We start from the raw sequence: 27,090 nt of genomic DNA on the forward strand, positions 1-27,090 counted from the left end.
TGTAGGGGAAACAATACCAGTCTAACTGAGCCATGCCTGCCTGTCACTTAAATATTATATATTTAGTTCGATTTCTAACCTACTTACAGAGTTTTACTACTGAGAGCACCACCCCTGAAAACATCCTGAATCTCTCACTTTCCAATAAAACTGTAACCATCACTACATGTACTGTTACCCTTATATTGATTGTTACCGCCGCAAAATCCTGCACTGCAAGCACAGCCAGCGTTTTCAGACTTTGCAAACTTGACACTTTATCAGATTTTGTTCTCCCACAAGGTTGTAATTCACTTGATGCACTGAGTAATGCACTGCTTTTCTATACACATCTGCAACCACACAGTACACCACACTGCAGCACATACAAATTGAGTGAGATATGTATTTGCCTGCCTCTGTGCTTCTTTTAATTATTTTAAAAGTAGATTCCACTGACATTTCACTATGAAAAACACCCAAGAGTTAATGAAAATGTATCACACTTGAGGTTCTGCATCCAAGAATATAAAAAACAAGATTACTGATTTAAAGATGCAGCCTAATGAAAAGAAACATGCTCACTAAAGATGATCCTGATTGTCACAAATAATGATGTATTTAACATTAGAGTGTCTGACAAGTCTCGTGTTAGTCTTGAGTCCAAATTCTCAAAAGCATATATTAAAGTATGCCAGAGGGATTATAATAATTATTTCTACACTTAATTCAGTATTTTTAAGTGCAAATCAGTCCTAACATCATTTTCAAGGCTTATCTTTCTTACTGCCACTGTAATACTTCTTTTATCATTTCTAACGTCCTTCAAGCTGGATCAGAAAATACTGCAAAGTACTGTATAAACATGAATCTGATGTTGGAAATTCATTCAGTCGGTTATATTACTCTAACTAAGGTCATATCATTGAATTTATCTGCTTTTAAATATCCTCATCGACACAGTAGAGTAAGAGTGTTAGTTAGCTATAATGTCTGTTTTTTTAATATTATTTTTATTTTATTTGACAAAGAAAAAAAATATTACTCCACCAGGCCAGGATTATCATCACACAAAGCACAAAAGAGCATGAGGAGTCATGAGGTTAGTAAGATGTTATCCTGTAGTTTTGACCACTTTGACCTGCAGTGGGAGAAGAAGTACTCAAGTACTTTACATACATAAAAGTAGCAACTAATACCACTTTGTGAATACTCAACTACAAGTGAAAGTCCTGCATTCCAAACCCATTCCAAAAGTATGCAAGTATTATCAGCAAAGGCACTTTGCTGATGATACTATTAAAATAAAAGTATTTACTGTGCAGTAAAATGTTCCCTGCCCTATATATACATACATATATATATATATATATATATATATATATATATATATATATATATATATATATATATATATATATATATATATATATATATATATATATACTCATTACAATTTTGCTAAAACAACAAGTCTATGGTGGCCTTTGACTGTTGCACAGTACTGTACATGACAAATAGTAGTACCCTACATTTGTAGATTTACCTTCATCATCTTACTATGAAGTCAAGTCAAGAATAAAGTCAGATTTTCATTTCAACAATAGCTGCATTAATTATGGTTTGTAATGGACATTATTAATTTTTAATGTTGCGTCACAGAGACTATATGGCTGTGTGGTATAAATAAATCAGTGCTGCATGGTGATCAATAAGAGGCAGGAACAGCTTCCTCTAACACACATTGTTAATCCCTGACTCACATTATAACAGACAAAAGCTCGACTGCACAAGTGGCCATGGGAAACATTTCAGCACTGAGTCCATGTCGACTCAGTTTCCATAACAACGTGGTGGGCAGCAAATGGCTTGGCTATTTCCCCTCCCAGAGGGCTGCGAGGGCCTCAGTGCATGTGCGTGTGTGTGTGTGAGTGTGTGGGTGGGTGGTGGTCGTCCCTGCATGAGAGGCCAACAAAAGTCAGATGTCTGAATGTCAGAGGTGGACTCTGAAAGGTGAAAACGTTGGAGGTGCAGCCACGCCCAAAAGCTGTGCGAGCACACTCTCGTTCCACACAACAAAACCTCCACCGAAGGCAGAGACTGAGGGGAGTGTTAGATAATTAGAGGGGAAAGTTGGCAGGGTGCCCAAAAAACAGTTGGAAGAGGCGGAGAGAGAGTCTGGTCTCTGGACAGGAAGGGCATGGTCCTGGCATCCATGAACAGATGTCGGACATGTAGCGAGATCAGCAGTATGAGTGGACTCTCTAATGGGCTGCTGCTCGTCACAACATATTGGAGCTGCTAATGAGATCAGATTATTGGTTCTGTTTAGTTCAGTTTACACAGAAGTTTGTCAATCTGAATGAAGCCAGTTTAATATTTGCTGGATTTTGCTAGAAAATCATCACGAAGCCTGCACTAATGTTTCAAGAGGCCACAACAAAGACAAATTAAGATTTGATAGAGTTGAATCACTATCCAATTCAGTTTCATTCTCCCGTTTACTGCTGAACAAGCCTGGATTAATTTATCTGGTCTCTCTGGCAAAAGAAGTTACTATCCTAATAAGGACTTTTTACTTTGTTAAATAAAAGTTAAATTAAGAAAAAAAAAACAACAGAAAGCTAGAAAGGCAGGCCTCCTGCGACATCAAATGCCTTAACTCTCAGCATTAAAGTGAAAGTGAAAAACTGACGTATTCGTGCACATGCCCGTGATTTGGATCCCCTCCAAAATGTAATGGGTTATAACATAGTATATAGAAATTCAGTCCTTGTACAGTTTTAAAGGATGTTGAAATTAGCTATAGAGACCAAAACTGTACCAGGCTGTAAACATGTTTATTTCTGATGTAAAATTGGGCATTTTAACATGGGAGCCTATGGGGATTGACTTGCTTTTGGAGCCACCCTCAACTGGCTTATCGATGAACTGCGGTTTTTAGCACTTCTGTTTCATTTTTCAGTCTCAGAGGTTGCCACTTGGTTCTCCCTTGGCTCATGCCACACCCAATCAGCAAGTTTCATGAAAATCAGACCAACAAAACAACAAACAAACCATAAAACATAACCTCCTTGGTTGAGATAATTACCAAAAATCTAATGAAATGCAGAGAAGCTGGGACATTTGGGGCTCCTGGTTGTCTGATGCCCTGAGGCAGCGGCTCACTTTGCACACTGCTCAGGAGCCTGAGACAAAAAAGTCTCACATTTGAAAGCCCACATTAAAACGGTAATCTCTCCTTATCTACAACATGGTCACATGTATTGTGCACCAAGTGAAAAGTCCACTGCGAGATGCCTTGTTAGCCAGTGAGTTGTAGCCCAGTGAACAGCTCAAAAATGTAGCTGCAAATGTCAACATCATGTTGTGGTTGTTAACACCACGGCCAACTGAGCACTGTCTGTTCATAACTTGTAAAATACAGTTACATGTTTGTTCACATTGTCTCTCTGCAGTCAGTCAAACATGTGCACCAGCCCGCCAACTCAGAGTCTCAAATTTATGAACATTTCTTATTTATAACCAAGGATTTAAATGAATGATTATTACAAAATTATAATATTAAAGTAGAATTTCACTGCTGGAAATATCAGATTTCCTAAAACTGGGCAACAGTAGAAAGGTGAGCACTTTTGACAATGTTGCTATACACAGAGAAAACATAGGGAAAGGGCTGTGGCTTTCACTTTCACTCAAAAGGTAGAAAATAAGTAACTACCACAATGCATTGCAATTCACAGGATCAATAAACACTCTTGCTGGTGGGTGACATAATGGGAGTTTGGACATTTTTGTAGAGGATAGAATATAAAGGCTGGCTGGTGACAAAGTACCTTGAAATACAGTTAAAAGAAAGGTTTTTTTGCCTCAATTTTTAAAATACAAGAAAATGCAAAAAAATGCTACTTTGCACAACACTGCACATGCTACCCACATTTTTATGTTACAAATCTGGTAGAAAATCAGCAAATTTAAATTTGAAATCATATTTTCGACATATTTTTAACTGCAAAAAGGGTTAAAAAATGATTTGAGTGGGGATTTATCACACTTTTCTTCCTTGTAGAAGACAAGAGGAAATGAGTAAGGAAAGACAAACAGGATAAATCCGCCTGCCAACAGGAAAAGACATTTCTGTCACGCACTGTATGCCACTGACTTTGTTTCATAAATAAACAGTAATTGCTTTTTCTATATTTAATGCCTTCGTGTCTGCAACTTGTGTTAACTGTTTGATCAGCTGACTTTATAAATAAAGCATGAACACAGCTGATGTTCCACATTTACAGCACACGACAGCTGTTTTGATTTGCAGACGCAGCATCCAACAAAAAAGCTAATCAGGCACATGAGCACTCTGAATTATTTCTAATTATTGACGGACCGTCAGGACTTCTGATTTCCTCTTCTCACTTCATCAAATAGCGTGTCTTTATCTGGCAGAGATCACTGCTGCAGTGTTGGAGCCGAAGAGGGAAAGTCTCCTCACCAAAGGGATGGAGACAGGAGCCGGCCACCACCCCGTAACCCATGGTAACGCCATCAGCTGCAGTGGGAGGAGCTACGTGTCTCAGTGTCTCTGGATTGGCCGGGAACAGGTGTGCTGAGGTTCCATATAGGGAAGACGGAGGAGGGCTGGAGGAGGCATTGTTGAGGAGGAAGCAGGGCTCAGGAGAGATCTGTTTCACATCAGTTACCTGATTAAAACTGCACACACTTCAATCAAAACTGGCAGATTATTCAGATCTTTATCTGCTCTTTCTTTTTTTTTTTTAACTTGTATTTTGTAAACCTTTGACATTTACACCTTTTGTATCAAGTAGGTTAACTGAAATGTCAATCGGTTACATGTGAAGTTTTTTTTTTTTGACATTTTCTTCAATTATTTAATGATTTTTTTTCCACTCCAGTCTCAATCTTCTGCAATCAATTAATATCTCATTATCTTTGTTTTATACAATGCTGCTTCCATGTTCCAATGAGAAAAACAAGAAGCACTTCTCTCTGAAACCAGAATTGACATCACTTTTTTTGTCCTGCATTCATATACCTGTAAGAAGGATTTAAATATTTGAAACCTGATGAAAACAGTTTGATTTCTTTGGAAGACTTTGCAATAAATGTGTGGGGTTTTTTTAATCAAGGCTTGGAACAAAAAAAATGTCCAGAGAGCTATAATTATAAATAGCATTATTATATGTTCAAATTATGTTCATTTCAAGGTCAATGACAAGCTCAAAATCTTTTTTTTTTTTTTTTTTTATTTTCCAAAAAAAATCTCAGCTTGTCAAATATCACCACTTGGTCAGTGGACTGTAAGATCTAAATATGATGCACAAGGTATCTTCTTGCATCAGTTGTCAATGACTCTGCACCATGCTTTGTGTCTTGTTTTCAAAGGAAATGTACAGTTTCTGCTTGTTAGATGCAAACAGTGTTTTTCAAAATGAACTTGCAAAGTGCAACAATAGCACACGGTTAAATTTAGTGAAAACATCATGGTTTGGCTCAAAAATTATATGGAGGGTTTGGTTTGGAAGAAAAAAAAGTTGCTACATGAAGCTGCTCACAACAAGGTCTGCGGATTATCTTGAGTAACCAGGTCATGATTGCTGGAAAGAGACATTGCTGTTGGGTTTTTCAGATTACTTTTTTTGGTGCTTTGAGCACAAATATGTATATAATAACAATAAGTCCATGGTAACTGTGGGAAAACATTTTAGGGATATAAGGAGACACTAGTGACAGTCAGCACTGCAGAGTGTCTGCCACTGGAGTGCAGTGTTTCTCAGTCAGCTCTGTGCAGCACAGCGATGGTTGTCCTCTGTTAATGAGAGAGTAAACACGCAGAGTGACGTAGACGCGGCGCGTGGCCTTAAAGAGCAGTTTCAACTAGTTAAAGTCGGTGCTGACATGGTGTCTTCCTGCTCAAGTTACAAGCAGGTCAAGGTCAAAAATTTTGATGGGTGGGAGTTCTACGAAGGACAACCTGACACTTCTAGTAATGTTATATTTGACAACTTCGAACAAACAGATTTTTTTACAGCGAGGCATTCGAGGACACACATAGATTCAAAGCAAGAGACGGTAAACAATCTAAAATCCAACAGGTGCCCTAAATGTAACTGCTTCTTGCTATAAAAGACAAACTCAGTGTCTTCTAACCTCTTTATCCCAAACTGATCTTTGTGTCTTCATACTTTAAGTGTCAAGCAGAGCTCTTAGGAATATCCAGCCAGTTAGGAAATGTCATTTCCTGAGAAGCCCGCTGCCTCAGGTTTCAGCTATGTGAGCTAACTCACTGCACAAAGCTTCTGCTGCTGAATCACGCCCAAAAACAACGGTTGGGACCTGTGACAGCTACTCAAGGCGACAGGGTGTGGAACTAAGGAGACGGGAAAAAAACACTTCAGACATGTTTTACGGTTAACACTTAAAATGATTAGAGAACTTGCAAACAGAGTGATAATACGTGTAAACTATGCTCAGTCATTTTACAGCTGAACTCGCCCTCAGCAGATGATGTAAATGTTAATATTTCCATTTTTCTCTCTGCTTTAACCCTTTGAGACCTGGATCAACATTCATTTTCTTGGGCTGCGTTCAGATGCCTTTTACATGATGTTTAACCCTTTGAAACCTGAGCACATTGGTTTGATTTTTTCCTTAAACACGGGGGGAAAAGGCAGGAAGCAACTTGGCAAGAAATATCCCACAAATTGCAAGAAATTAGTGAAAGGTGACAAGAAAAAGACCTGAAAATGAAAATAAATGATATCCCATCCTAGTTTGGTACAAATTCAAGCAAAACACACAACATCATAATTTTTATGTGCATTCTTTCAGTGAAAATATAATGGAAAAAAATTATCATTCCCACAAAATAACTGTAATGTCTTTTTTTGCATTTTGTGCAGTCCTACAAAAAGGTCACATTAAAGCAAAAAAAAGTACATTTTTTTCACTCTCTGTAAAATGTAAACAAAAGCATACAAAAATCCAGACTTTAGTCTTAATCTCTTTTCAATGTGCTAGCTAGTCCTGCATTGCTACATTATACATTAACCAAAGTCATAAAATATACATAATTATTCACTGGAAAGTGCAAAAACTGTCAGCTTTAGGTTTGTACACAAAGTCCATCCGTCAGACCTTCAGACAGGTGAGGAGGTTACTTAATAAGGTAACCTCTAAAAAAGCATGTAGCCTGTCTTAACATTTGTTAATAAACAGCAACAAACAATTCTTATGACTTATTGTGGTCACAAAAAACGACAAAAGTCATTTCACAACTTGAATAACTTTCAAATATGAATGTAACAAAAAGCTATAATGCCAACTTAAAGTATAAAGACACGTATTTAAGCCCAACACCCATCACTTAGGCATATAAACAAACCTTAAAAATGGCGGAAAAGCACGTATCATTTGTTCAAAGCCTTACAAGAACAGTTCACTCGCAAAATGACCATTTGTATGTCAGTTACTCACCGCATGTCAGCTGACTTTGTGTCGACTGTTTTCTCGTTTGCCTCCGCGGTGAAAATAAACAAAAAACAACAAAATAACGCTAACATTCACCAAAACTTGGAGTAAAGGCGGTTACGTTTAAACAACAGCAAAACTATAATCAAAACATCCGTTTACAAACTCTCACACAACTTGGGCAGCGACGTCCAAGTCTCACTTATCCGGTAATATGCTCAGTACTTGCCAAATCTTCGCTAAAACTTTACTAGTTTAACGACTTCCGCCTACGAGTGACACGACCTGAGCGTGCTTGGCCACGTGCGTACGTATGACCTCCGCACGAGCAGTGTTTAAAGCGCGCGCGCGTCTAGGCCTAAAACATCCATGGTCCACGCGCTCAAACAGGCCTCAGTTAAGCATACTCGTTAATATACCTCCAGCATGGTTAAATTCTCCCATTTGATCTTAATAACAAAATATTTATCATGGTAATAAATATTATATAAATAAATAAATAAATAAATATAAGACGTAAGTATTTAAATAGGTTAACTATGATTTAATATTTTAATATTGCACATAAAATCAAACTTTAAAAAATATTATACTTTAATAGTATTTTCTACTTTCATTGAATTGTCATTTTAACCAACATCAGTTCTAATCATAAAGATTAAATTTTCATTGATTTTCAGAGTTTAGACATTTAAATGCCATTTTTTCATGATACCACTATGTCTTTAGATTACAAAAAAAATAAATAAATAAATAAATACAAAAATTATTTTCAATACACTACATGCAAAGTATATGTTTTTTGATGATCACATCCTGGGATATGTCAGTGATTTGCAGCAACATTGATTGTAAGAGTACACCTAGTGGAAATAGCATGTATTTTCTTCATTCAGTAAAAAGTAAAATAAATAACATAAAATAAAAATTTAACAAGATGACATTATCAGGTTGAAAAAAGCTCGGATGGCTGAGATCAAATATTGCCGTTTGAATGGGTTTTAATGGCGCATTTTTTTGCCCTTAACAGTATGAATGTAACAATTTTGTTTACACAGTGTATTTTAGACTTATTGTAGGAGCTGAGCTTGAAATTTCAAGATTAAACAAAATTACAAAATCTTGCCAAAATGTATGCCATATGCATGAACACAGCCAAAATTATCCAAAAATGAAGAGTGAAAAGCGCCAAACCGTCCCTCAGGATAAAATGTAAAAAGGCACACTCAGTGAATAGCTTCATTCAGGTAATCTTTAATGACAAAATGTTTATCAATTCTTCCAATGTAGTGGGAAAAAGAAAAATCAAAGCAAATGCATCAGTACAATAACTACTGTTAGACCATCGCAGTCTGAGGGAAGTCTCTTTCCACACCTTCGATTTCCCGTTCACATTAGGCCCTGCCATCAACAATAGGGGTTCTGTTTCCTCTCACCTCACGTTTAAACTCCCGCGCTGTGCGTTCACAATCTTAATGCAACATCAGGAAAACTTAAAACAGACAACTCAAAACAAACCAAACAGGAAAGAACAATCCAAAACACCACCGTCAAATGCTGCATGGACAAACACAGGCAGACACGTTTGCTGCACAATACAACAGTACCTCTGTGGTTGTCATGGAGACAAAACCCCACACACTGTTGGTAGTTAATGAGTCTGTCAGAAGAGGTAAAACAAAAACACGTCCTGAGTCGACCTGCTGGGTCAAATAGTATTTGCAGCAAAATTATTTCAGTCTAATTTTACTTAAAGCAGCTGTCGATCGCAGAAGTTTAGTATTTTTTCAGACTCTTCACATTTGTCTTCAAGATAAACTTTCTTATAGCTGTGATGTGCATTGGTGACTTTAAAAACTGTTTTTCTTGCTCTGTGAAATGTAACACTGAAATGCTTTTAATCATGAAATCACTTTCTGAAAAGGCAACAAAGTAACGCCAGGTAGTATAATGCTCACCTTTAAAACTTAGACTCATTGGATCACCCTTTAAGTCAAAATGAGCATTCAGCAACAAAAAATGCTCTAAAAGGAGTTTATTAACTAAAACATTTGGCATTTGATGAGATCTGAACGTCAAAATCAAATATTATTTGACCCAGGTCTGGCTGTGGGAGGTCCAAAACTGACCTGGAGCTGATGTCTGATATCAAGCTTTTTAAATCATGCTGTGGACCTCACTGAACATGTTTGCCAAATACCTGTGTTTACACATAAAGTAGAGCCTTGCTAGGTAAAAACAAACTTTTAGTCTGCACTGTCACTGCGATAAATGCTAAATTGAGCTTCATCTTTTGCCTGTCAATACCCTGGAATCAGTTCCCTTCATCTGCAGCTTGTGGAAATTTTGGCAAACGTGTTGGAGTGTTAGAAAGCACAGCTGGCTATTTTTCTCAAGAAAAGCCACTTTTCTTCAACCAATATCTTAAACTTAAAACTCAATTATTTCAAGATTAACATACAACTTTTATCTTTCATGAAAATAAAAGTAACTGAAACATCCTTGAAACAAATGTCAACAAAGCACGATCTCTTCATTTCAAATCTCGTGTTTTGGTACCAATTTTGCACCCACAAAAATATGAAACAATCAGCAAAGCACCATGTCATATCCGGCCCCATGTGGAGTAAAAGTTATTGGGAACTGAGCAGTCAGGACCAAACCAGCTCTACGATATGTTGCAGACAAACCAAGAAGCTCACTCTTACCCCTTTTCCACCAAATTAAGGTTGAAACAGTTCTGTTTTCTGGTGTTTCAACCTGTTTTGAGCATAGTAATAAAGGATGTGTCATCTGGGACACACTCTTTGACGCGATGGGAGCTATGAAGTATAAAACATGCGCGATGTTCCCCGGAGCTGTAATGTTGGAAGAATACAGCAGGCGGCGCTGGAAATAAAGGTATGATGTCTGCTCAGGTGATCTTTGGGTGTGCTATTTTTGGCCTCTTTATGTGTGCTCAGCCTGACAAAACTTTTAAGTACACTCACACTGATGTTGTTGGATACAAAATACACATTTGCAAAAAGTAATTATTTGTTTATGGTCTTCTATTACAGACTTTTTTGTTTTATGACGTCTGTCAGCAACTGCGGACCAGATTTCACTGCACACATGTTGTATCCCAGTGGTGGTAATGTAAGACGGTGACTTCTCCCCTTTTGAACCTCCTTGGTGTCACCAAGGACAGCGTTGCACAACACACAGCGGACGCTAACACTAGCAGCAAAAATGGCAGATTACATTAGCTGCCCCAGAGCATTTGTTCTGTTATTTCAAATATTTGTTTTCCAAAAAACAAGCATGAACATCTATCAATGAGACCTCTGCACACTCTTCTTTTCCAAAAATCTCTCACTTGACTTCTCCGTTGTTGCTCTCTCCATCTAATCTGTACAAAATGAAAAACCCATTGTCGTTACCAACTTTTTCATGTTCCAAACCAATTTATTTTGGTGGAAATGGACTGAATGGCTCAAAATTAGGTGCAGAAACCACAACAGAACCTGCTCTATGTTGGTGGAAAAGGGGTATAAAAAGACAACATGGACACCGACTGTTTGGACAGATGCCTTTTTCTTTTCTGGACCCGAGACCCAAACCACAAAATACTGTTAGTGTACACACCGAGAGAACACGCTGCCTGCAAAACACACACCTACACCCTGGTTTCCAGTTATTGTCACTTTGCAAAATTCATTCAGTTGCGGAAATGATTTTAAATTTCACAAAAAAAAGTGAAAGAAATGTCACATAAATCTCTCCTTTAGCAGACAGTCAGAGACTTCCCCGGTGCAATTCATGAGCGCTTGTGGTTCAGGATGGCCACTACGGAAACTTTTTTCATCATTACACCTTCTCAATAAACCACCACTTCTGTAAAATAAATTAAAAAAAACATATTACCTAAAGAAAATGGCTACTTCCAAAAAGGCATGATCACATTTCAGTTCGCGTAGCCGACTCTGAATTTGGTCGAACCCTTAAGAGACGTTGGGCTACTCATGTAGGTGGCACAATCTGTGGTCAGTTCTAAAAACTGGACAGTCCTCCCCTTTTGTCACATGATCGAGGGGACAGCGTGTGTAGTAGAAGAGTTTGGTTTGATGCTGCGACCCTCCCTGAAAACCCACCCGTTACAAACATTAAACCCCATCGCAGGGCCAAATCTGACCTTTATCATTCTTTGAAAAGCTTACACAAGTGAGTGAAGGATGTAAGGCGGGGAGGGAGGGGGTATCTACAGACAGTCAGAACAGCCGATCAAGAAAAAAAAGGGTGGGGAGGAGAAGGAGAGAGAAAGGGGGGAAAAGGCAGATGCTTTTCTCCTGAGAACATGTCATATCTCAGGGATGGAGGAGGGGAAGCAGGCGGGACAGAGGGAGAAGAGACGGGCGCGTTCCTCTCACGACAGCAAAACTTTCTCCAACAACTCATGGCCACTTCTCAGGCACTTTTCTTCTGTTTCGGGTTCAGAAAGAGCTGGCGGGTGGCGTGGTCAGCCTCTTTCCGATGTAGACTCTGTCGAGAAGAAGGTACACCGACACGGAGCAGGTTACACGTCACTATCCACGCATTTTGACTTTTGACGATCCATGGATCTGCATCGATATATCGATTTAATGAGCAACGATCACATAACATCGATGCAAAGTATAAACATCGAGCCATATCATCCTCTTTCGCCTTTATTTTGAAATTCTGTGTCACCGTCACACAGCATCAGGCAGATTACAGCAAGCAGCCAAGAAAAAGATGATGAAGATAACGTCATTTAATCTGGTTTGTTTTTGGAGAAACTCAGCATTAACAGACAGAAACTACTGTACTCGGAAACATGGCGTACAACTTACTTCGCTAACTTCTTGCAGCAACATTAGCTGCTCAGTTACAACAATGTAAGACTGAAAAAAACTGTGTATGCAGCGTGTGATGTGCAATAGAATAACATTCACCCAAAAGGCAGGGACTGTTTACACTGCAAGCTTACAATAATGACTTAAATAATAAGTTTTCTTAATTTATTTCTTTGCAAGTGTGTGTACATTTGTTTTGTGCTGCATTATAAAGTGACAAAAAGTTTGTTGAAATAAAATAAATTCAAATAAAAAGGCAAATTTGTTTTTTTGGGGGAAAATAAATCATTTAGATTAATCTACTAATCTAAAAAATAGTCCATAGAGTAATCGATAGAAAAATAGAAAAACAGTCATTAAGGGCAGCCCTTGAATTTTTCAACAATGCACAATTACACATCTAACACCTTCTCTGACATCTTAAGGGTTTTTTTTCTTTGAAAAGTAAACAAATTGTTTCATTATGTTTTTGTAATTTAACAGTAGTATTAGAAGACTTCATAATGGAAAAATAAATCCCCAAAATGCTCATTTTGCAATTAGATAAATCCAGAATATTATTGATATAACTTTTAACGGCTGGTATCGGCCAAGACTGATAATAACAAATAAGTATATCTCTACATAGAAGCTATGAACATCAAAACCAGCATTTCAAATTAACCCTTAATTCTAAATGGCATATACGAAGAGGTTCATGACACATTAAAATACACAGACACACCAAAAACAGAACTATGAGTCATTTTTCTACTGAACTTCTTCATGAACAGCAGCTGCAGTTCACTGAGACACCACTCTAAGTTAGTGTATCGCTGAGTGAACTCCAGAGTGATCCAGAGCGGAGATGATGAGATGATGACAGGATTGTTAATGACACTCATTGCACACCACATCACATACAAGAAAACAAGTATCACTACTGTGACAGTATCTGATTAAGGAGCCAGGATTATTATAACATGTGTCATCAGAGTGTTCTTGGGAGTGTCGCAGCCCACTATGAGACAGCAGGTGTGCAGCCTCTCAGTCAGCAGCTGCGCTGCTAGTTTGTCACACAGATATATAAAGAGAGGGAGGACACAGCTGACTGCGGATCTACAGCTCCCCCTACTGGGGCTTATGTACAACTGGGAAATCTAAAAATATTGTGATCTTCTACATGATTAAGAAAAATTAAAGGAACATAAAAAAATCAGCGCTTAACGTCCAGTGATTAAACAAAATGGAAATCTTTTCTATATTTTCATTAAACTACTGCCAGGCTTGATGTACTGTGATCTGTGGTGTTTTTTCTTACCCCAGCCCCAGAGCGAGGATGTGTGATAGTAGCAGCGAGGGGATGAAGACTTTCAGGAACTCGGCAGAGAAAATTCCTCCTTTTTTCATGGCCCCGGTCTTCCTCATGCTGAGTGTTACTGAGCGTCGAGGGTGACGGAAATGAAACTCCCTGCAAAAAATGACAGTAATTTTAGACACAGCACAATCGATTGAAAACCTGACACCTGCCAAACATAGTAAATATGCCCCCAAATATTAATTCTTTGTCATTTATAATGCAAAAAAATCACTCTCACTTCCTCAGTCTTTAATTCAGGATCATAATTTAGCTATCAAAAGTGAAGCTATAACATTAGATGGCATCTGTAGTCTGTTTTGGTGGCTGTTGCTTGAAAAGTAACTGCAATCCTTTGTTAGTCACATGTCGATGATACTGAGTGGGTATTCCCAACTTCAGACCTAAATCCGTCCCAGTGCATCAGCTCAGGAAATATGAACCCCCACAGAAAAAATGATTTTTGCATGGCAAGTTTCTAAGCCTCAGCAAGCAGATACAGAGGACTTATTTCGATTACCGCAGTGTCATTAGCAGAGAAACTGTTTGTATGTACAACAGCTCAAACTTGTGCAAACGGGTACGTAATATGTGTGCATTTGTTTCCAACTTGAATGCCAACTTGAATTGCCATTTCATGGCAATTTTCAGTGTTGGATATATATGTATGAGTGTTTGAGTCCGCACAAATAGCTGCTGATTATCTTGGCAGCGTCGTTGCAGACTGTCACACAAATACATACATGTATCACACACTGATCCATGTTATTGCTGCTAGCCCTTGGCACACTGGCTTTGAAAAAGCTGTAGAGAACAAAATAAGCTGCTTTCTATTTCATGGGAGCATTGCTATTGGAATATCTCTTAACACTTGCAGTTATTGAGTTTAGAAAGTGTGTCAAACTGGATGCACATTCTCTGCTTTATACACAGTTTGCAGTTAAATAACACACTTAGAGCAAAACCATTTGCTCAACTATTTTGGCAACAGTCTTTCCACATTGATACATGAGCTGACTGACTTAAGACAAAATCACATGTAATGTGGATGAAGTGTGGATGAAGACGCCTAAAGACGGTGAGATTCTGCTTATTTTCTTTTATTCTAACAGATGTTTATTGTTCTCTTCTATTGCACTTTTATTGTTAAAGGATTTTAAGAAAATATGATCTGACCTTTTCTCCCTTATTTGTATTAATAGTGTATTATGTTCGGATTACACATCCATTCTTTACACTTGGTGTTTTCATGTATGGCAACTTTGTTATGAACTGATGACCCGCACACAGGAAAAGCAAAAGCCATAAAGTGTTTTTCATCTCTACAACCAGTCTGCAGATGGTGCTTTGTGTGTTTATTCAAATGATGTTTTGTGTGTACTGTACTGAAAAAAGATTTAAGAGTTTGAAGAGTTTTGAAAGAATTGTTCTCTTTTGCAAGTGATTTATATTGTTTTGCTTTGTATGGTGAGAGGTTTGGTGGTAGGCATGTAGTTTTGCAAAAATAATCTGTAGTTAACAGGTTATATGACTGTGCATTGGCAAAAATCCCAGCTTTGAAGCATAACAAACATTTTGAATGGGAAGAAAATCAGAGATGGTCTACACAGGACAAAATGTCAGCTTTCATCAGATTTTTGAGAAAAAAAATGCTCAGCTTTGTAGATCAATTAATCTTCAGCTCTCCAAAAGTTGTCAGCATAAGAGTTTCATACACAATTTCTGGCAGTTGGGTTTTACATTTGTGCTTTGGACTGACTTTATTGCCTTAACGACTGAGCACTTTCTCTGGACACACAGGCAGCTGTGTGTATTCAGTTGCCATGGAAACATCACGTAGATGTTTACTGAGTTGAGACTTACTTGGGGGGAATGTTTTCCGGTCGACTAGACCAGTCAGCAACCCAGTCTGCGTCCTTCATCAGGATGTCCATGTCCCTCTCTTTCTCCAAGGCGTCCTCTTCTGACTAAAGACACAAGCACACACACATGCACACGTCAACTAGCAACCTCGGCATTTGGCAAGACATTTTCTGTGTCATGAACAAAGAGACTCATTCTCAGATCAGTACAGAAAACATATAAAGATTTGCAGAGGGGGGACCAAAAGAGAAAAAGGGTGAAGAAGAAGAAGAGTAAAAGTGACAACACATGCTGTGCAAAAGACACAGAAATCCACACTGGGCGCGGCAGCCATCTCCATGGAAACTAAAGGCAGACAGCAGTTGTCATTCTCGTGCACACACACACCACTTCAGGGCCAGTGGTTGAGGTTGCTATGACAACAGACTGATGGAGAACCTGAGAGGCACGCAAGCTCTTACTAGGCTGTCTCTTCTGCCGCTCACATCCACGTCGAAGATGATCTGTCCGTCATCCTGGGGACTGTGGGGCCGCGGAGGGCTGTGGGCAGAGTCAAAAACCTCATTATTAGCAAAGACATGAACTTCTGAACTTCACATCATCCACGGACTCTACAGGTATCAGACACTTTAAGAAAATGCTTTTAAAAACCAAAAAAATCAGCAATACGGACGTTCAAACAGAGGAGATCGACAAAAACAAATTAAAAAGTGAATAAATGAATTTAGATGAAAGGTTTTATTTTATTTTTTAGTTGTTTTGGTTGATTTACAATGCTTACTTTATATTTGTTTATTGATTTTGTTTGCTTGTTTGTTCACTTTTCTTGATTAAAACACATTTGTATTTATTATCGTTATAGAGGTAAGTTTTCTTATAAGACCCAAAGGGGTCTTATAAGAAAACTGCCTACATGAAAACTGTTTATGTGAGTACAGAAAATGTAGGTTAGTCTGATAAATACTATTATCCCTGTTAGTGATTACAGCAATACAATCTACAATGTACATATACAACCACTTGATGATATAGAGAAAGTTAAATATCATGATATTTTTGATCAAATACCTCAATGTAAACATTGCAACGGTACTGAAGGGTTGGTGCTTTCACTTAATATTTACGCAATAAAATAAAAAATAATCAGTTATGTGGATATAATGACTAAGTGAGTAAAGGCAATAAATAGAACAGCTGAAGTTCAGAAAATTACATAACTTTACTGTAATGCAGCCTTTAAAAGAAGGAAAAGACAACAAAATTTTATGATATCCAAAATCTAAAACGATATCTAGTCTCATATCACAGTGCTTATACTTTGACATACTAACCCTTATATACAAGTCGTGATAGTAAATCTGCACTATATACGTAATATAAGAATAATATGTACTATATTTTTCTTTATTCTGTCAGTTTCAGTCTTTTTATGACTTCATGCACATTTGATTCTTGAGATTTAAAGCAAGAAAGCTTGATGTGCTCGAAGAGTGCAGAATGTTTTACCAGCAGTAAACTCCTGCTGCTCCTGTACTCTGACCTCTCTGACGAAATGTGCACTGAAGACGTGTGTCTTGGCAGGGACAAGTAAAGAAAACATTTTCCTAATTCAAATCTGTGAAATATGACACCTGGGTTGTTCTACAACCATAAAGACAGCGCCATGTTTGTGAGCTTGTTGATTCAGTCAGTTTTCACAAACATCCTCAGGTGACTCACTGACAGCTGACTGCCCGACCTCTCTGATAAGCTCTGCTTTATCGCGGCCTTCGAGGATTACACGCAGTGATGTGGCTGGAGGTCGAAAGGTCACGACTTTTCTAACGTGCTCAATAAAATGGGAGGCAAGCTGTGAAAAAGACGTCATTTTATTTTCAGAGGCCAACTCAGCTCCTGAGCAGCTGTGAAGTGAGAGTCAAAGCTGACTCAACATGCTGAGAGTGCAATAAAAGAGAAGAGAAGCCACTCCTCGTTTATGGGCTGATTTCACTTTCCAACCCAAATATTAAGGAACGTTGAGGGTTTTTTCGAAGCTACGTGACCAATATTATACGCCTCTCATAAAAAAGGTGTTTCACTTTTCCCAGTGAGCTTTTATTGAGTGTTTGGGAGAGGAACAGCCATTTGAGCATCTAGGCTGCAAACATTTGACTGAAAAGCTGTATTTCAGTCATGCTATTTAAGACTGCTGTTTTGTCATCTTCTTTTCTCTTCTATCTAGATTTTATGCCCCCCTAAACACACACGTTTCTTACTGTGAGACGACACTGCTCACTGTAGTTCAAAAGTAAAAGAAAGTGATGGATTTTTTATTTTTTATGATTTTTGGGGGGTTTTACCTTGTAGTTGTATTTATTCTATTATGTTATTTATGCTATTTTTATCCATTTATTGATGTACAGCAGTTTGGTCTAATCTGTTGTTTTTAAATGTGCTTTATATGTAAATATGGATTGGATTAGTTTGGAAAACAGTTGGAATGGAAATGCAAAGGAGCTGCTGATTACACAGGTTAGAAAAAACAGCATCGAAAACAAAAAACAAGAAGAAAATGTTCAACAACAGAGCGGTTGCAGTGCAAAGAAGGCTGCTCTAAACTGAGTGAAAGTCATGAGGAACATTAGACCAAAAAATTCACCACGTGTCCTAAATCTTCCACAAGTATAAACACAGACTTTCATGAACCCAAGACCTCATGACTTTCTTTGATCTTTTAAATCGTGGTGGAAATTCCTGCGCTGTCATCTGTAATTCACGGAATATGTAACAGCCTTTTGACCCTAAAATACTTTTACTTTGCTGTTTTGTTAAAGGGTTATTGGAAAATTAGATTGCTATCTACACATGGTTTGTAGCATTTTCAAATAAATATTCCACATTTTTACAGCGTTATTTATGCTGTCTAATCATGAGTTACATCTAAATGCTTTTGTTAACAAGTCAGAGGTCAAGTTACATTACAGGAAAACACCCCTGGAGTTACCAAGGACACAGTCTCTTATCAGAGATTTATTAATCTCTTTTTCACAAGTGCAGTAGCACTTAAAACTCTGATGTGAAAATCAGTGCCGTTCCTCTTTAACACTACCTGTCACATGAGGAGTTGCTGCGGCTTGACTCGTGCTGGGCGTCCAGCAGGATCTTCTCCATGTCCCCGTTGTGGATCGAGGAAGATGATGGGACGTGCTCCAAGCCTCCCACCATGGCCTCCTCTTCCTCCACCTGAGGAAGAGGCAGCAGGCCTGGGGCCGTGCCGCCTGTGGAGGACGACTGGGCCGCTCCGGCTGCGCCTCTGTTCATCTCCAACTCCACCCAGGACCCTGAGGGAAGAAACAGACAAACATTTAACTTTCAGTCACTAATCTCTGCCAGGGCTGCAAAGGTTTTACCTTTTGGTTTTTAAATGATTTTCAACAAATATGAAAAATGCAGATTTTATTTTTAAGGTCGGTTTAAGCCATTTTTTCAAAGGGATTCAAAAGTTTAATTTCCTGCTGCAGAAAAAAAAGCCATAGTGCATTCTACAAAGTCCCTGTGCTACAGATTTTCAAAATATAGTGTATATACCAAGTGGTATTATTTAAATCCTATTTGCATTTTTATTGCATTTGATCTGAATATAAAAAATAAACAGATTATTAGTTCCCCCTTTCTCTACCAATAAATATAGTAAATGAATAAATTAAAAATAAAAATAACTAAATGCAACTAAAATAATGAGCTGTAAATACGGCAAGGCATTTTGGATAAAACAGCAAATGACATGCAAAAAAATAGGACTTTTTCACCTTATTTTAGTAGAGAACCATTATTAGATGGTATTAAGTAAAACTAAACTTACTGACACAAACTCTCTAGCCAACTATTCTACAAAGTAGTGTTTCAACTGAGTTTATGTAAAAGAGCTGGACTGCAACATAAATATCAATGTCATAAAATTTAGCATTGCTTTTTAATGAGTTCCTGCATTGAGACATGTCCATATGCAAGTATCAGGATCAGCTGATAAGACGTAAAGTCATGTCAATAAACGAATAAGTCAATATCCTGCTCAGTGCAAGATCTAATATGCCCCAAGGAGCAGGCTATCTGCCTGCATGGCTACTAAAATCAGAAATGTGCAAATGGAATGAATCATTTAACCATGTCCTTTTTATTCAGTGCACTTTACCACACTTTTGGCCAAATTCCCAGAATAATAGCCTGCTTGTGCCTTTACAGCACAGAAGAATTCTCCGTCTATCTGTTCTTCTGCTCTGGTACAGCCACTAATGTTCATTTTTCACTATCTGCACTTTTGATTAAATATGAACATTGTGAGCTTTGACAAAAAAATTCACTTTGAGCAAGAGAGGAGCTTCCAAATTAGCTTTTTCATATCAGACATTTTGACTTGTCATAACAGGGTGGATAAACCAGGCCAGTGATCAAACATGCGCAATAACTGGACCCTGAAACTGACACACCTAAATGGAAAATAAGCATTGTTATATCAACTTTTGCTACAATGACATTTATGTTTCTGTCTGTCGTGAATAAAGCCTACTAACTTCTTACTGATTACTCTGAATAAACTGTGATTTTCTTTGTTGTGCAGTAACAGTATTAGCCTTATTTACTTTATTTAGAGTGATAATGTTCTGAAATACAGTAATGTGCAAAAGTCTTAGGCCACCATAGATTTGTTTTTTTACCAAAGTTGTAAGGAGGATGCATATCTTTATTCCTCAGGCTCTTTATTAAGAAATAAACAAACAAAAAATACAGAGAATGTGTATAATGCATAAAAAACATGACAGTGATGATGATGTTGTATGTTGATGTGAGAGTGACAGTAACAATACATGTTGTACCTGTGAGCTATATTGCAGGTTTGGCCTTCATGGTTACGGTCATGATGCTGCATTATTGTGACTTTCATAACCTCCCGAAGGTGAGATATACCATTGGAAATGGTTGTATTATTAGGGGATTTCGTGATATCTAACGCTCCCTGAATTATTATTGGCCCTATGGTGCTATGGTGGACACTTATTAATCTGATTCTGTGGAGCCTGAATGTGCTGAATTGAATTGAATTAAAGTAAATTGAATTGAATTGAACATCAAAAAAGTCAGAACAAAGTCACTTCTTTAGATTGAAGTCAATATTTAGTGTAAACATGGAATCGTGAAACCATAACAAAAGGCTGCTAAAACAATCAATATTGAGCTTTGGACATGCTCTGAACAACCTGGTGTAAATACACCAAAAGATCAGCATTGTAAATCTCACACTGTCTATCCAAGAGTATTTCAGACATGCTAAATGGAAAGGGAGGTCACTCCAAATTCTTGTAACTTTGGCCTAAGTTAAGTTTCTGAAATATTTACCTGTTTACATATTTCCTGTGTGTTCTGATTATATTTTAGTAAAGAGACTACTGAGACATAAATATGTATGATTATTATAAGCTTGCCAAAATAACAAAGTTTACGGTGGCCTAAGATGTTTGCACAGTTCTGTATTGCCTGAACTATCAGTGAGAACAGAAAGTTAGAGTTGGAGCCTTGACAGACCTTGTTACAGCAGGACAAGCACAGCTGTGAGTGAGAAGATTAATGGTGGCTCTCTGCAGTTTTTAGTGTCCTAGTGAGCGAGGTGCACAAAGCCGAAAACTGGCACACATGAATGGATTTGCAAACAAATCATTAATGTCGTTAATTACACCTCTGCCTTTCCTGCTATGACATGTCAAAATACCTCTTGTCAGCACTCCCACAAAGCGCGGCCAAAAGGCTTCCACTCAAAAGCCAAAGACAAAAAAAGGGGGATGAGAAAAAGAGGAAAGATGTCAGAATGATTTCCTGGTCCTAAGCTTCAGAGAGACGACAGGACGAACAGACTGAGCCTGTCAGTCAGAGAGGTTCAAGCTCTGTTTACTGCTGTGTGATGAAAGGGCAGTAAATGCCTGCCTGTGTGTGTGCTGCGGGGTCCTGTAGACCTTGACTCGATATATTACACCCTCCCTGGTTGTACGTGAGCTTGGGCTGGCAGCTGAGGAGGCACAACATGTCTGAGCTGGACTGCAGCTATAGCGAAGGAAAAGGTTAGCTGGGGCAAAAATCTGAAGAATGGAGGGGACAAATTTCACAACATCCCTCATTGTGCTTTAGGGCCGGGCGATTAGTACTTCTTTTGAATTTTGTGCTGCATGACAAGTCTAACAAAGGCGCTCCCGTTTTGTCTTTTATTTTTAAAGTCCTTTGTGACTGAGTTTTAAATGAGAATTGTGTGTTTTATTGACGCTCCAAGTTTGGATAGGCAGACAACAAAACCTAAACAACTTGGTCCCGAAAGTAACACAAACTGACCAGCAGCATAAGACCACAGACTCACTGTGTTCTGTGGAGTAAAATAACTCTGTCAATGAAGTCTGATGGCTTTCAGGAGAGCATAACATAACAGTTTCCTGTTGTAAAGGGCTGACTGACAGCAAGGTAATGCAATGAAAATAGTCTAAATTTAGCATACAGGTATTTAAGTGATCCTATTTTCATGAGTATAAAATACAGTTTGTTGCTTCCCCTGTCTACGGTCGCCAGAAACACTAATTTTTACATCATGGCTCTCATGCCATTTTAATGTTTTGTTAAGTCTATTTCTGTTGAATTTAATTAACCAGAGTTGTAAAATGCTACCATTTCTGTCAGTGTATAATTAAGAACACTTTGCCCATCATTATTCCCTCTCTCCTTTCAGATGTAGCATCCATACGTATATATAAATCATTAAGTAGTCGTGATTTCAATATCAATCAAAATTAGGGGTTGACAGATTATCGGCCTGGTCGATTTTTGGGGCCAATATTTGACATTTTGCCATTATCTGTATCTGCATTTTATTTTAATGATCACTAATAAAATTAACTGATTAAAAAGTGCAAATAAAGTGTCAGCATGGGAAGAACTTTTACTGTAAACCTAATTTTTATTTATTTATTTTTATTTAATGTTTTAAAGAACTTTACAAAAAAATTAAAAAGTTGCAGGGAACTTGCTGTATTGTATAGCTGTTTGCTGAAGGCATTTACACAAAGGTTTGTGTTGGAGTTTGTTATATTCCAAATTATCAGTCTAATTAACTAATAATCTGTATCGGCCCTAAAAATAAACCTATATTGGTCAACCCCTTATCAAAATAATCGTGATTACTTTTTTTTTTGCCATAATCGAACAGCCGTATCTTGCAGCTTTAAAAATACTTTCTCCTTCCGTCCTGACCAAAATAAAGAAGACGAAGGCCTCTTGAGCAGGTCACATTACCTCATAACAGTAAGTAAACACCACGTTCACATGCGCTTTCAAGGGACTGAATTTCGCAGTTCAGGCATCACGCCAGTTATACCCACCACCCAAACGATGCACCCCTCCCCCTCCTAAACTGGCCTCGACTCAGCACTTGCACTCATCCTGCGGATTACACAGCGGACTGCGAGCCAAGCTACTGGCGACAGCCCATTGTCTCCGCTCTGTGGACTAAAACCACACTGCCGTGCTGCTGAGGCTTCCGAACATTCTGGCCGTAGAGCGGCGATCAGCTGTTGGGTGGGTTTAGAGGAAGTAGGCCTGGCGTGACCTCCCTGATCTACTGATGCTGAGGCTCAGACAGGAGGAAGGAGGGCCAAGGCTGCCTCTTGCCTAAAGATCCCAGGTATTAGATAAAAATGCCACTGGTGGGAGAGCTCCAGGAAACGCCAGAAATAACACAGTCTCAGATAACAGACCACACTGCTGGCCTCTTCATCTAAACAGTGCAAGGTCTTATTGTCCCTAGAGCTATGTCTCAGCATGTACTCTTACTGCACGAACCGCACCATTAACATCTGCTGTGGTTTTTATGCTTCGTAAGTTATTCTGACTCAGTCACATGTAACTAAGTTTATCAGCCAAATGTGAAAGTTAATCCAAAATAGTGCTGAGTTAATGCTGTGTTAGAAAGGGATTATGGGGCCACAGAGAAAATAAAAGACATCTCACCCTTCTGAAATGTTTGCCTGTCTTCGCCAGTCTCTTCCCAGTTATTGATATAACACAAGCAGATATATTTACACAAAAAGGTGGACTGTTCTGAGATATACAACAAGGATACCACACTTGAACATAACAACCAGTGGTGGAAGAAGTGTGCAGTTCCTTTACTTAATTACAAGTACTAATACCACACTATGAAAATACTTTGTCCTACATACTAAGTCCTGCATGGATGCAATGTTACTCAAGTAAAAGTAAGTCTAATAAAGAAAATATATTTAAAATAGTAAAGAAAAAATATTTTTTTTAAAAAAAGCAAACAAAACATGCCAAAACCCTAAAATTATTTTTAAAAATGAAAAATAACTTTAAAAACTCAAAAAATTGTTCAAAATCAAAATTGTTGGACAAAAATAGAAAGACCAAAATTCTAAAATAAACCATAGAAAATGCCCCACAAAAAACCTTCAAAAATAGAAGAAAAAACAACCACCCTCACAAAACTCAAATGTATTAAAACAAACAAACACCAAAAACAAAATAAAAATGATTTTTAAAAAACTCACATTTTTTTTAATTTATTTTTTTTTTAATTTTTATCAAAACAGTTGGCAAATAATTTTCTATCAATCAACAATAATAATACACTTATTGGTGCTGCTGTACTTTTGTAAACTGTTAGGTAATTTAATTTATTACAAACATCATACTTTATAAAAATCCTGTTATAATTTTATACAAAAATCTTAATTTGTAAACAAAGCTTTCAGATAAATGTCTTGAAGTTAACAGTACAATATTTCCCTTTGAAATGAAGTGGAGTATAAAATGGCATGAAAAGAAAATACTCAAGTAAAGTACAAGTACCTCAAACTTATACTTACGCACAGTACTTGAGAAAATGTACTTACATTCCACCACTGATGATAACAAAACACTTGTTGCTTTCCACCTCATTAACAGGGGAAAGGTATAACCTAACACAAGCTGATAAATGTACAATTACGGTCGTGAACTGGGGGAAACTTTATTACCATCCTACAGACAAATGCTTCCACAGTAACTCTCCATCACTGGCTATCCGATCTGTGTGTCTCTTTAAAAAAAGAAAAGTGTCTGGAAAGTCTGATTCCTGCCCAGTGTGGCTTTGGATCAACCAGCATAAATGTTCCTACGCTGCAGTGTACTGTAACACTTTCCCCCCGTTCCTCACGTCCAAAACGTCTGTCCTCATGTCACTGGGGCCATAAATAGCATGCCAAGTCACAGCCCCCCCCATTGGTAAGGTAAAACTTAAACCACAGCAGCTCTGCAAGTAAGCCCCTGAGTCAGTGCAGCAGGGTGATTAAAGTGCCTTTGTTTACGTCTGTTATGGCTTATGCAAGCAGAGAGTCTTACATGTAGCTTATCCCATTTCCAGTGTTGGATGAAGTACATGAAAACCACACTTGAGTAAAAGTACAGATTTCTTACCAGAAAATGACTTTGGTGGACGTTAAAGTAACCTATTAAAATATTAGTTACGTTACAGTCTTAAAGTATCTGATATTTACTGTATTTAAGTATCGAAAGTTTTATGATATTAAATGTACTTAAGTATTGAAAGTAAAAGTACAAGTAAGTGTTGTTAATAAAAAAGGCGAGAATGTTGAGAATTATGAAGGTTAATCCTTACTAAATTACACATGAAGAAACATTAGGATTTAACTTTAAGGATTTAAAGAACAAAATCCAGTTTTCCTTCCCTATTTTACTGTAAGTGCCTCAGATGCTCAGGGGAAATGTATTGCAGAAGAAGTATATCTTTTTTGTAATAGGAAATACAGGAATAAAAGTGAAAGTTGACAGAAATGTAATCAGATAATGCATTTCTACACGAATTACATAGTTGTCTGTTAAAAAATGATATTTGTCAAATGATAATTTAGTCAGTAATTTATTTAAAAAATCACGAATTACTTTAAGGGTTATTTTACTGAAATCTAAAAACACATAAAAGGGATATAAGAGGGTATAAATATCATATATCAAAGCCAGTTTGTTATTTCTACAGATATTAATGACTGTAATATACAGAACCCATGTGTTTAAAGGGGGTTCATTTACTGAAATGTCAAAATATAATACAAACGTTAGATACCTACGCCTGTTTCTGTTATTTCTACGGATATTATTAACTGTAAAGTACAAAAACTGTGTTTAAAAGGAATTAATTTGGTGAAACCTAAAAATATAATACACAGAGGGTATAGACGTTAGATATATACGCCTGATTCTATTATTTCTACAGATATTAAAGACTGTAAATGTTTTAAATTTCTATGGCCCCATTTTTCCCAATTTTGACTTCTTCCATCTCGTCTTGTTGACAACGCTTAATCCCGCCTATACCCTAGGCGTGAATCGCTGATTGGCTGACTCGCCCGTCAGTCACACCTGCTGAAACGCGATTGGTCCCTCCGCTGTCAATAAACATACGGAACATAGCGTTCTAACGTCTCCCCCTTTAATGTAGCCTTACGGCGGAAAAAACACGACAAACGGGCAAAATAAACTATTTTTAATGAGTGAGAACCCTCATTAAAATTATTCTAAACATGAAGTCACGTACACGACACGTTCCACAAACAGAAAACACACTGACAAACTGTTTTAGTCGAGCAGTTTGCTATCATTTTTAGCTTACCGTTTAGCCCGGAGTCTCCGTTGTTGTCTGTAGAAGTAACGTTAGCAGCGTCGGACATCGTGGTGCCTGGTGAGCAGGGCGGGTTGCATAAAAGGTGCTCAAGTCAGTGCAAAAAAGCGCACTACTTTATCTGCACACATTCAGACGTGCGATAGTGCAGCTGACTCGATTGGCCTCCGTTTTATTTGTCTTCAGAGAGCGGCTAGCTAAAACTAAGCTAACGCAGCGCTGCGGGTTTGTTTATCGCCCGTTAGCTGGTCTGAGAGCAGCAGCCGCGAGCCGCTCAGACCTTCCCGGAGCTGGGTGATGACGTCACGCCGTCCCGTTGATAACAAAAAGAGGCAGAGGGAGTCGCGTTACATAACGATGAGGAGGGACTCAAAACACCAGCACATGATAGAGCATGCATGAGCTATAAACACTGATAATTGATCAGAAGCACGGATACATGTGTTGTGATTGGCGCTGGTTAAATGGAAGAGAAGGCGTGCGTGCACTCACGTACACAGCGCACGCAGATGTTTACCCAAGTCTCAGCAACCAGACACCACACACTGTAAAATCTGATGAGTTTATTTTACTGAAAATAACATGTAGGAAACCGATTGCCTCCAGAAATGTGAGTAAATAAAATTATTAATCTTAGTTAAACTTTACATCTAATTGTTGTTACTTAATTTATTGCAGCTGTTGCAACCTAAAAGTGACAAGTAAATCAATGTTCCTGATTTTTCACAAGTTCAGTAAAACAAATTTACTGTGCAATATATATCTGTATTCTGCTGTTTGCAAACTAGTCAAGTCATATTTGTATATATTTAATCATGTTATCAAAACAGAAGTCAGAATTTTAGATGAGACATAGAATA

The 27,090-nt window shown here is 37.9% G+C and overlaps 2 protein-coding genes across 4 annotated transcripts in view; both read right to left on the reverse strand.

The window, feature by feature from the left end:
• Window positions 1–7,750, reverse strand: part of dpysl2b (dihydropyrimidinase like 2b) — a 48,074-nt gene extending 40,324 nt beyond the window's left edge. The window contains exon 1 of one of the 2 annotated variants that reach the window (XM_042508789.2): window positions 7,474–7,750. The gene's annotated coding sequence lies outside the window, so the exon portion shown is untranslated. The remainder of the gene's footprint in view (window positions 1–7,473) is intronic. The other variant, XM_088071277.1, reaches the window with a different exon arrangement.
• Window positions 7,751–8,701: 951 nt separating this feature from the next.
• Window positions 8,702–26,571, reverse strand: bnip3lb (BCL2 interacting protein 3 like b). Of its 2 annotated transcripts, none has more exons than XM_042508958.2 (6): window positions 26,222–26,571; window positions 18,611–18,842; window positions 15,984–16,062; window positions 15,523–15,626; window positions 13,624–13,773; window positions 8,702–11,988 (listed from the first exon to the last, which is right to left on the reverse strand). In XM_042508958.2, the coding sequence occupies exons 1-6, from the start codon at window positions 26,277–26,279 to the stop codon at window positions 11,940–11,942; spliced, it is 672 nt and encodes a 223-aa protein (XP_042364892.1). In that variant the 5' UTR covers window positions 26,280–26,571; the 3' UTR covers window positions 8,702–11,939. The 2 variants fall into 2 exon arrangements, with proteins under 2 accessions (XP_042364892.1, XP_087927404.1); XM_088071278.1 differs by lacking the exon at window positions 26,222–26,571 and adding an exon at window positions 21,266–22,264.
• Window positions 26,572–27,090: the final 519 nt, after the last annotated feature.

The sequence above is a fragment of the Plectropomus leopardus genome, chromosome 20 (assembly GCF_026936395.1).
Source record: "Plectropomus leopardus strain MGB_pleo_1.0 chromosome 20, ASM2693639v1, whole genome shotgun sequence".
NCBI classification, from domain to species: domain Eukaryota; kingdom Metazoa; phylum Chordata; class Actinopteri; order Perciformes; family Serranidae; genus Plectropomus; species Plectropomus leopardus.

Excerpts from the sequence above, each read along its gene's own strand:
- bnip3lb (XM_042508958.2), bottom strand. The coding sequence starts at position 26,279 with ATGTCCGACGCTGCTAACGTTACTTCTACAGACAACAACGGAGACTCC. Across the intron at positions 16,063-18,610 it reads AGCAACTCCTCATGTGACAG|CCCTCCGCGGCCCCACAGTC; the intron begins GTAGTGTTAAAG and ends CTCTGCCCACAG. Across the intron at positions 15,627-15,983 it reads GCGGCAGAAGAGACAGCCTA|TCAGAAGAGGACGCCTTGGA; the intron begins GTAAGAGCTTGC and ends TTGTGTCTTTAG.